Source organism: Glandiceps talaboti, chromosome 5 (assembly GCF_964340395.1).
Source record: "Glandiceps talaboti chromosome 5, keGlaTala1.1, whole genome shotgun sequence".
In the NCBI taxonomy this organism is placed as follows: domain Eukaryota; kingdom Metazoa; phylum Hemichordata; class Enteropneusta; family Spengelidae; genus Glandiceps; species Glandiceps talaboti.
The window spans coordinates 28,010,648-28,021,948 of NC_135553.1; the positions used below are offsets into that span (position 1 = coordinate 28,010,648).

Sequence of the window (11,301 nt, forward strand, 5' to 3'; positions counted from 1 at the left end):
TTCCAATTGGTCATAAGGACCGACAAATTGTTGTTATTTTGAAAAACTGTCTGTCCGAACGGGAATCTGAATCCGACTCACTAGTGTTAATTTTGCACGCTGGCTACAGCCCTGTGTTTCTGTATATCATATCCTCTCCTTCTGTGTTTTCACAGGAATCAACCCATGTGATGAAGATCCTTGTCAGAATGGTGGTTTCTGTTCAGCTACACCAGGCTCATGTACAGAGTACACATGTTATTGTGCACAGTGTTGGACTGGTGATAACTGTCAAACAGGTATATGTGACATTGACATATATGTGAATTAGTATTCAGTGTATTTAGACCTGCCTTATTTAGATGTGCCTGCCTTATTTAGACCTGACTTATTAGTGCCAGAGCGCCACTAGGGGGTGCTCTGGAAGTGTATAGTTTTCTCTCAAATTCTTGGTTTGTTGGCTACATTCTATAGAGTGCCCCCACGTGGGTAAAGCATCATTACCCAGAATGCACTGCAGCCATGACGACATGCTTGTATGCCCTTTAGATGATTGGTTCTTGAGACATCCTTATAAGGAGATCACCCAGCAGTTTAAAGTTCAAAATGGGGTTTTGAAATAAATAAGGGTTTGGCTCACAGCACGCGGTCAGGGGCTATTTTTCATTTTGTTGATTATTGTCAGCAAAGTTTTCTTCCTACACAACATGCATATTGATTGATGTAAAAGAGACTATGAAGTATAAAAATGTCTTTGAGGAAGGAACAATGTAGATGACCATTAATTACAATTATGACAAATACTCAATAATGTACAAAGACAACTGTGAACACTGAACTGATCACAGATACTGATGCTATATATTTATGCACTGTGTGATGTCAAACACGATTCTGCAGACTTCAACTAGGATTTTTATAGGTCGTCAAAAAATTATAACAGATTCAAATACCTTTTGCTTAAGTGTTGACATCGTGTTCGATCAGGAGTTTTGTATTCAATTTTACTCAGAAAACATTTCTAGTTAGTAGTTTGACATCTATCTCACATGACGATGAATAGACGTGTTTTTCAAAATGGCGGGTAACGACGTCACAAACTATTGATCCTTTGATATACCAATTGTGTCCCAACCCTTAGATAAATACATCTTATTTTATCTCCACACAACCATGACCTCTACAAGGGGCAAAATCAAAATAAAAAACATCGTAATTACGCATCCTAACAAGTAGAGATGAGTAGCTACCAGTAGTTATGATGTACTAAGGTGAATATAAGTCTCGACGCATATTCATGAACCTTTAGCTTGTAGACAATAAAAAGTAAACACCTATTGTCCGTTATTCATCACAAAACAAAAAGATTTTCTGTCCTGTGCAAATCAGTTTCACGCTTACTTTTTCAATGTTATTCATTCGATGCCTTCTATGGCATTCGTAAAGTCGGCGAGTCAACTAAGTGTTTACCTAAGTGTTTATGTCTTGCCTAAAAATACCTTTAAGAAGATTTTTTATTCGAAACGTCGGATTTAAATTTATTTATTCGGACTGCCTCACAAGTTCCTTATGCATTTCTCGGCTAGTCAACAAACATGTCGACCATTTTCGTCTGGCTGGTGAACAGTGCATTGATCATGTTAGATTTGAGTCGCAGGATTCGTCAGTCGAATTTGAACATTGTCCACAAAAACAAATTAAAAACTAAAGCTTATCTAGCATTAATATATAGTTTGATTTGACAGATTGACTGTTTCACGTAGTACATCAGAGCTACCAGGAGCTACTCGTCGCTACTCGTGAGGACGCGTAATTATGGTGTGTTTGATTTTGATATTGTCCCTATGTGAATTTCAACAACCCTAAACTTACAGTCTGTCTGTCCGTCCGTCTGTCCGTCCTTCTGTCTGTCCTTCTGTGTCAACCTGTATCTTCAATATGCATGTGCCAATTTCAACCAAACCTGGTACAAATGTCAGATATTATAGAGGGCATATGCATAGCACTTGGTTTTACAACAACAGCGAAATGGCAGCCATGTATACTATGTTGTAAATAATCACACTTTGCCCAATAACTCTTGAAGTTTAACAGATAGAGACCTCATTCAAGTGTCTTCACCCATGTTATCAATCATGAGCTTTTTGATGGCACATTGAATTTTGACCTCCATCTTCATGGTCGGATAGCCATATTATTGTTAAAATGTGTAAAACTATATATATCTCTGATATGCATGGACTGATTTCAACCAAACCTTGTACAAATGTCAGATGCTATAGTCTGCATATACACATCACTTCGTTTAACAACCCCAATGATAACAGCAAAATGGTGACCATATTTGTCATAAATATTCACATTTTGGCCAATAACTCTTGACGCTTAATAGATAGAGACCCTATTCATTTGCTATTGTCGTGGTTATCAATGATGAACTTTCTAATGACACACTGACTTTTGACCTTGACCTTCATCTTCAGGGTCAAATAGTCTTTCTATTTTGAAATCATTAAGATAATATAAATATTAATGCTAATGTGCCTGAAATTGTCAAGGATCTACACATAACAGATAAGAAATGAACAACCCCTTCATGTGTTGTCAGTGTATCTTTTTTGATTGCCTTAAAGGCCATGCCATAGTTGTTGTCCTTTTTGAACTGACAGCCTGCGACATAATATACAAACTAAAGAACATGTTGTAGTCACTACAAGAAATACTTTTTAGGGACTATGTCTTCCATTAAATTCTTGTTTGGACCTGCCATATAACAGACTTTTTGCAAAGGTTGAGAACCCCAGTAACAGATGGAGGATCTATTAAAATTTGCATATGGTTTCCAAATCCTTTACTGTGCTTGTGGAGGGGAACTTTGGTATAACAGCTAGAGCAAGGAAATATTTTACAACTTGCATCTATAGCCATACCTTAACTTTTATACTGTAATATTAGTTGATAACAGAAGGGGATAGATTGTCAAACTAAGAACCTGGTAAAGTATCTGGGGAGCTAGATGTTACCAGCTTTAACCACACACTATTTAATCCTTATTTAGGACAAACATCTTTCTGCTTTCATATTGATGTTTGACAATCGTTTCACAAACACAAAAAGGGAAATCTGGTCAAATGTAAATAAATACTGTTTTTCATGCCAGTGTAAATTGTACATGTACAGTTACCAGTTTATGTGGCAAGCACTGTAATTTGACTCTGGAACTCACTCACTTTTATCAACTTGCTGCCATTAATAAAATACAACAGTGAATCAACTATCAGCAAGTTAACACAGTCACAGTTTGAAGTAAAACCTATTTTTGCCACATATTGATACTATCAATAGACATTGACTGTTGACTGTTGTGTCCATGGCAGTGGTTGTATATCGTACATATTACAGAAGTCTATGTACCAAGTCTGGTCAGTGTGGTATGCCATTCTTGTTGTCATTGTGATGCTCAGTTTCATGAAGAAGTTTTTCAATTTCATGGATGTTGAGAGGCGTGCTGGATGTGACATATTGAGCACTGCACTAAGTGGCAGTGCCTTATTTGTGAAAGGGCTGAGGCACCCTGGGTGATGTGGTGATCCGCATGTAGAGCAATGGTGGATTCTGTTGTACTGACACGGCATTGGGCACTTGCCTCGGTTGAAGTTCCAGCAAATAGTGGTGTACATGATTGGTTAGGCTTAGGGTCAGGGTTCACCCAGGTATATGAGTTGGTAGCATGACATGGGCAGCACGTGTACCATGAAGGCAGTAGCAGGTGAGGCGAGTGTGAAGTGTTTCCTGTCTAGGTTGACGTTGGTAAGGACCATTCGCATAGACCAACATAGCAGGTGGCCTCTTGGCGAAACTTGCAGTCATGGCCAAGCCAAGCCTCTTGCCTGCAAGCACCTGCTTGGGGACAATGTAGCATAGGTAGTTGAAGAGGGGTATTACCTCGTTAGGGAAGTAAAATGACCAGTAAACGGCAAATATAGTGATCAGAAGCATTCCAGCCATGTGTGGAAGTCGTTAATAATCTTTTTCTTCGCCCAGGACATGAATGTTACAATACCCTGGTATTCCAGATCAAAAGAGATGTGAGTTTTTGCTATATTGTTATCTGAATCTGGGTGGAGGTTGGAAAATTCAATAAACCTACCCGTATTCACAAGAGAATTGAGCATAGATTGGTCCAGGAACGGCAGGTGGAGGTGAGCTGGCGGAATAATGGCAGAGATCGGCGTAGTCGTGGCGAGTATTGTGTCAGTGGATGGTTGAATTAGTGGCAGCCGAGTGATTTGCCACTTTGATATGGGCACTGCTATGTTGACATGGAAGTAGATTGTGCACCTCATCAGGTGGCATTCCTTTCAAGGTCGCCAGTGCACTTTCGGGTTGATCTTTGTTGTTGTCCAGTCCATGTGGTAGAGAGTTCTGGAAATTGGTTGGTTGTATAAACAGGATTTGCCAGGGTGTGGTCTGGACCGGCCTCCAAGGCTGGAGACAATGAAAGCAGATCCTGTGTATGGGGTGAATTGCCTTAACCGATGGATGACAGTGTAATTCCTTGGATGGTGCTTATGGCTGTGTCAATCCTCGCTTGTGTGATGGCTTCTAGTTGATCCCAGATAATAATGATGTTTTCACTTGTGGCATTGCTCATTGATGTGGAGGGATCATTGGCTGATGTCTGATGATCGGTTGAGCCACTGGTAGAGCAAGAATTGTAGCGTGCAGGGGTCTTACGAGCTGAGCTCTCTTTGGTCAGCGGGCATTGTGTTTGATAGTGTATCATATAGGGCAGGCTGGATAAGCTGAGTGGTAGGCCAAGTAGTCTGGCAAAATAAAATGTTTGACTAAAGTGATAGTGCTTATGTTCACTCTCTGTACGTTAGCTGAGTGGAGATGTTAGTATATATATTAGTGTAACAGGATATCAGTGTTTACTTTGAGATTGCAACCCTGTGCAGTTGAAGGGAGTCATCCCTGTGGCAGTAACCATGATTATATGACTATGCCATAATCCCAAAATTAATACATTACTATACAATAATTCTATTTTGTTTGTTGTTTATTTATCCAGCCATCGACCAGTGCTCCCCCAACCCATGTCAAAATAGTGGACAATGTATTCCCAGTGCACAAGGCTGCTTCCAGTATAGCTGTGAGTGCACTGAATGTTTCCAAGGTCTGACTTGCACCACACGTAAGTAAACAGTTCTATAGTTTATGAGCTCTTTACATCCTGACAATTTGTTAAGACAGGGTATAGGGGTACAATAGGGTGGTTGTCATCTAGTACACTATTAACAATTAATAGTGCTGCCACTGTATAACACTCGAATAACTTTTTGTTGTCTGTACATTTGCATGTTATTTTTTGTTTTCTGATTATGACAACTACATTAAATTGCCTTTTACCTACTGCAAGGAAGGGTTACGTTATGCTTGTGCATGCATGCATGTGTGTGTGTGTGTGTGTGTGTGTGTGTGTGTGTGTCTGTCTGTCTGTCTGTCTGTCTGTCTGTCTGTCTGTCTGTCTTTCTTTCTTACATGTCTGTCTGTCTATCTATCTGTCTGTCTGTCTATCTTTGTCAGTCTGTTTGTTTGTTCGTCCGTGAAAATGATATCTAAAAAAAATATACCAGCAGTTCAAATGAATCTTGCTGTACATCTTCCACATTATTGTGTATTAAAACATTTTTCCCCTCCCGTAGCTGTGAATCAGTGCCTACCTTCCCCATGCCGGAATGGGGGAGTCTGCATTCAAGTTCCTGGTTCCTGTACAGAGTATACATGTCAATGTACTGGCTGTTACACAGGGTCAACTTGTGAAACATGTAAGTAGATGAACTGTAAATCTGTATTATAATAGTAATAACCTACTGTCTGATACAAGTGTGTGTGTGTGTGTGTGTGTGTGTGTGTGTGCGCGTGCGTGCGTGCATGCTTGCGTGTGTGTGTGCATGCGTGCGTGCGTGTGTGTTCATGTGTGTGTGTGTGTTCATGTGTGCCCCTAGGCCGTATTCTTAAATCAACAGGGTCCAATAATGTGAATATTTCTGGATGTCATTTGTGTTATCTTTATTTCAAACTTCACATTCATATTGCATTCCAGATCTGGATCCGTGTCAGCCCAGTCCTTGTCAGAATGATGGCTTCTGTTCACAGCGAGGCTGCACTGATTATTCATGCCAATGTCAGTCTTGCTACACAGGAACTAATTGTGAAACACGTAAGTAATTCTGTCACATGCTTTCATATCATTTTCCCCCCAACATATACAATACATGTAGTATGAGCTCTTGATACTGAGGTCAACATCATACTGTAAAGTGGTTAATTTTGGAGGGGTTAAAATTCCGCACACTCAGACTTCAAGACAAAGTAGCGGTGTCTTGAATACGCGCGACCATCATGACTAATGAGTGCTAAGTGAGCCAAAGTGTTTATTTATGAATTATCAAAGTCAAGTCGCCGTCCTCAAAGTATAAATAATTGTAAACTGACGTCTGAGGTGTAAACGATCGGGTTGACAGGATGTACAAACAATAGATTAAAATCACTAATACAAATTAACATACTCCCCACTTGACACATTTTTGAATGAAATAAATGGATACAAGTACATGTGTGTAACATTGTTTTGTATGAATGAATGGCTTTCGGGCGTTTACAGAGATTTTCTTTTTCAACATACACTGACCCGACATGGCCGACAAAGCAGTAAGCATTTCACAGTCGCAAGTTCAAAGCAAAAAATATTTCCCTTCATAAGATGACTGAAAACGGCGCATTCCATCCTCCAAGTGTGATCGCTACGCTAGTCTTTTTACAAGTCGCCATGTTGTGAAATAATTAATGTAATTAGGTCACTACATCATATATGACCAATAGGATCGCAGCTTACAAAAAAGTGAGCAATTTCACCCAATCACGTTTGGTATATGATACTGGCAGAGCTATTCACAGAGCATGCATTGAAAGTTGTAAACACTTACGTCTTTATCGTCATGGGACTGGGTTAGTTGGAACATCATACTACAAGTACATGTACAACGTATATCATGTGTCACGATCCAATATACATTAAAAACAGCTGTGGTTGTCACAGAGGAGAAGCCATTACCAATTCCTGCATTACCTAATGTAACTTCTAATTTTCTTGTCTTCCGCCTAATGTCTGGTACTTTTTACTCTATTGTTGTGCCATGGACTGCCCATTGGGAATACTGATTAGCGGTGTTTTGATTTCGCGCTCATTGCCAATGCGCGAATTAAGCGAAAATTAAACCCCACCAATGATTAACCACTTTACAGTATTTATATTTTTTTCAACCTGGTAAACCATCAAGAAATTCTTGGCCCTTGCATTTCTTTAAAAACTATAAGGCCATGTTATCAATTGAATATCTGCTTCATTAGTCCGATTAGCATCACCTTCTCCACCAGCTTGATTGATGTGCATGTTTAGGAAACTTTGTGAACAGAGCATCATGGTCCTGACAAACTTTTATATTTAACTTGAATATAGCCCTCTAATGATGGACCTTTCATGTAAATACTGCCCTCTAATGACAGACCAGTTAGGTGAATATGGCCCTCTAATGATGGACCATTCTTGTAAATACTGCCCTCTAATGACAGACCAGTTAGGTGAATATGGCCCTCTAATGATGGACCATTCTTGTAAATACTGCCCTCTAATGACAGACCAGTTAGGTGAATATGGCCCTCTAATGATGGACCATTCATGTAAATACTGCCCTCTAATGACAGACCAGTTAGGTGAATATGGCCCTCTAATGATGGACCATTCATGTAAATACTGCCCTCTAATGACAGACCAGTTAGGTGAATATGGCCCTCTAATGATGGACCATTCTTGTAAATACTGCCCTCTAATGACAGACCAGTTAGGTGAATATGGCCCTCTAATGATGGACCTTTCATGTAAATACTGCCCTCTAATGACAGACCAGTTAGGTGAATATGGCCCTCTAATGATGGACCTTTCATGTAAATACTGCCCTCTAATGACAGACCAGTTAGGTGAATACTAGTATAGCCCTCTAATGATGGACCTTTCATGTAAATACTGCCCTCTAATGACAGACCAGTTAGGTGAATATGGCCCTCTAATGATGGACCATTCATGTAAATACTGCCCTCTAATGACAGACCAGTTAGGTGAATATGGCCCTCTAATGATGGACCTTTCATGTAAATACTGCCCTCTAATGACAGACCAGTTAGGTGAATATGGCCCTCTAATGATGGACCATTCATGTAAATACTGCCCTCTAATGACAGACCAGTTAGGTGAATATAGCCCTCTAATGATGGACCTTTCATGTAAATACTGCCCTCTAATGACAGACCAGTTAGGTGAGTATGGCCCTCTAATGATGGACCATTCTTGTAAATACTGCCCTCTAATGACAGACCAGTTAGGTGAATATGGCCCACTAATGATGGACCATTCATGTAAATACTACCCTCTAATGACAGACCAGTTAGGTGAATATGGCCCTCTAATGATGGACCATTCATGTAAATACTGCCCTCTAATGACAGACCAGTTAGGTGAATATGGCCCTCTAATGATGGACCATTCTTGTAAATACTGCCCTCTAATGACAGACCAGTTAGGTGAATATGGCCCTCTAATGATGGACCTTTCATGTAAATACTGCCCTCTAATGACAGACCAGTTAGGTGAATATGGCCCTCTAATGATGGACCTTTCATGTAAATACTACCCTCTAATGACAGACCAGTTAGGTGAATATGGCCCTCTAATGATGGACCATTCTGAACACATATTGCCTGGCCATGAGGGCTATAGCACTCGTTTATTACACCCTAGGGACTGTGAGTTACCAGAATCACATGCTATTTCCCGAGGCCAAAGGCCGAGGGAAATAGCATGTTATTCTGGTAACTCACAGTCACGAGGGGGTAATGAACGGGTGTGATATAGCCCGAATATAGGCCAAGCAATATGTGTTTTATAATATACCTCATGCTGTGAACTCACAGTGGCAGACAACATCCTCAGAAGCTGCCATTTTGACCTGCTGTGAATGCGCGGTGGTCACGTGACCATGTAAAAGTTGATGGAACTATTTCTCTAGGGAAATAGTCATTCTATTTTCCTATCACGTGACTGATTCTAGCGAATCATGGCACAGTATTATCACTAGGTATATTATAAATGTAAATACTGCCCTCTAATGACAGACCAGTTAGGTGAATATGGCCCTCTAATGATGGACCATTCTTGTAAATACTGCCCTCTAATGACAGACCAGTTAGGTGAATATGGCCCTCTAATGATGGACCATTCTTGTAAATACTGCCCTCTAATGACAGACCAGTTAGGTGAATATGGCCCTCTAATGATGGACCATTCTTGTAAATACTGCCCTCTAATGACAGACCAGTTAGGTGAATATGGCCCTCTAATGATGGACCATTCTTGTAAATACTGCCCTCTAATGACAGACCAGTTAGGTGAATATGGCCCTCTACTGATGGACCATTCATGTAAATACTGCCCTCTAATTACAGACCAGTTAGGTGAATATGGCCCTCTACTGATGGACCATTCATGTAAATACTGCCCTCTAATGACAGACCAGTTAGGTGAATATGGCCCTCTAATGATGGACCATTCTTGTAAATACTGCCCTCTAATGACAGACCAGTTAGGTGAATATGGTCCTCTAATGATGGACCATTCTTGTAAATACTGCCCTCTAATGACAGACCAGTTAGGTGAATATGGCCCTCTAATGATGGACCATTCTTGTAAATACTGCCTTCTACTGATAGATCAGCTTGATGAATACTGCCTTCTAATATAATGGAGACCTTTGAGGTGAATACTGCCCACTACTGATGGATTTGCCATGTGAATACTACCATATTCTATTGATTAAACTTTTTTAGGGGAACAGTGCCCTCTGGTGATAAGAGACATTTTTGGGTGAATCCTGTCTGAATATGATAGATCTTTCAGAAAAATACTGGTATAGAGTGAATTGACTTACCATTAGCTATTTCAGTAAAATAGCATTGTACTGACAACTCAGACACTCTTGTTTGTATCATTTTTTTTAGGATTAAACCAATGTCAGCCAAATCCATGTCGTAATAATGGTATCTGTTTGGCACAGCAAGGCTCATGTACATTGTATACATGTAGCTGTCCAGGATGTTACACAGGAACAACCTGTGATACACGTAAGTTGATGTTTTCTGTGCATGATTCTTTAATCATTGTAATACTATATATTTTCAGTGGGTTTATCAGTGTGTGTTCTTTTGAAAAATTGTGTTCATTTAGCATTATGATAATAGCAATATCAAAGTAGAATTAGAAACCATAGACAACAAAGTTAGGGGTGTTTCCTTCATTGTTACACTACATGTACATGTATGCAATCATTGTAGTGATAAGGATGCTCATATTTTCTGTTTCCAACTGACCTAGCTAGGGCCTACATTTGTCAAACAATTCACTCCAACTGGCCTAGCTAGGGCCTACATTTGTCAAACAATTCACTCCAACTGACCCAGCTAGGGCCTACATTTGTCAAACAATTCACTCCAACTGACCCAGCTAGGGCCTACATTTGTCAAACAATTCACTCCAACTGACCCAGCTAGGGCCTACATTTGTCAAACAATTCACTCCAACTGACCCAGCTAGGGCCTACATTTGTCAAACAATTCACTCCAACTGACCCAGCTAGGGCCTACATTTGTCAAACAATTCACTCCAACTGACCCAGCTCGGGCCTACATTTGTCAAACAATTCACTCCAACTGGCCTAGCTAGGGCCTACATTTGTCAAACAATTCACTCCAACTGGCCAAGCTAGGGCCTACATTTGTCAAACAATTCACTCCAACTGACCCAGCTAGGGCCTACATTTGTCAAACAATTCACTCCAACTGGCCTAGCTAGGGCCTACATTTGTCAAACAATTCACTCCAACTGACCCAGCTAGGGCCTACATTTGTCAAACAATTCACTCCAACTGACCCAGCTAGGGCCTGCATTTGTCAAACAATTCACTCCAACTGACCCAGCTAGAGCCTACATTTGTCAAATAATTCACTCCAACTGGCCTAGCTAGGGCCTACATTTGTCAAACAATTCACTCCAACTGACCCAGCTCGGGCCTACATTTGTCAAACAATTCACTCCAACTGACCCAGCTAGGGCCTACATTTGTCAAACAATTCACTCCAACTGACCCAGCTAGGACCTACATTTGTCAAACAATTCACTCCAACTGACCCACCTCGGGCCTACATTTG

The 11,301-nt window shown here is 40.4% G+C and overlaps 1 protein-coding gene across 1 annotated transcript in view; it reads left to right on the forward strand.

Annotated features, from left to right (window-relative positions):
* Nucleotides 1-11,301, forward strand: part of LOC144435554 (uncharacterized) — a 450,358-nt gene that overhangs the window by 62,771 nt on the left and 376,286 nt on the right. Inside the window, exons 35-39 of the mRNA XM_078124141.1 lie at nucleotides 156-278; nucleotides 5,054-5,176; nucleotides 5,688-5,810; nucleotides 6,089-6,205; nucleotides 10,096-10,218. Coding sequence (XP_077980267.1) covers nucleotides 156-278; nucleotides 5,054-5,176; nucleotides 5,688-5,810; nucleotides 6,089-6,205; nucleotides 10,096-10,218 — 609 coding nt within the window. The remainder of the gene's footprint in view (nucleotides 1-155; nucleotides 279-5,053; nucleotides 5,177-5,687; nucleotides 5,811-6,088; nucleotides 6,206-10,095; nucleotides 10,219-11,301) is intronic.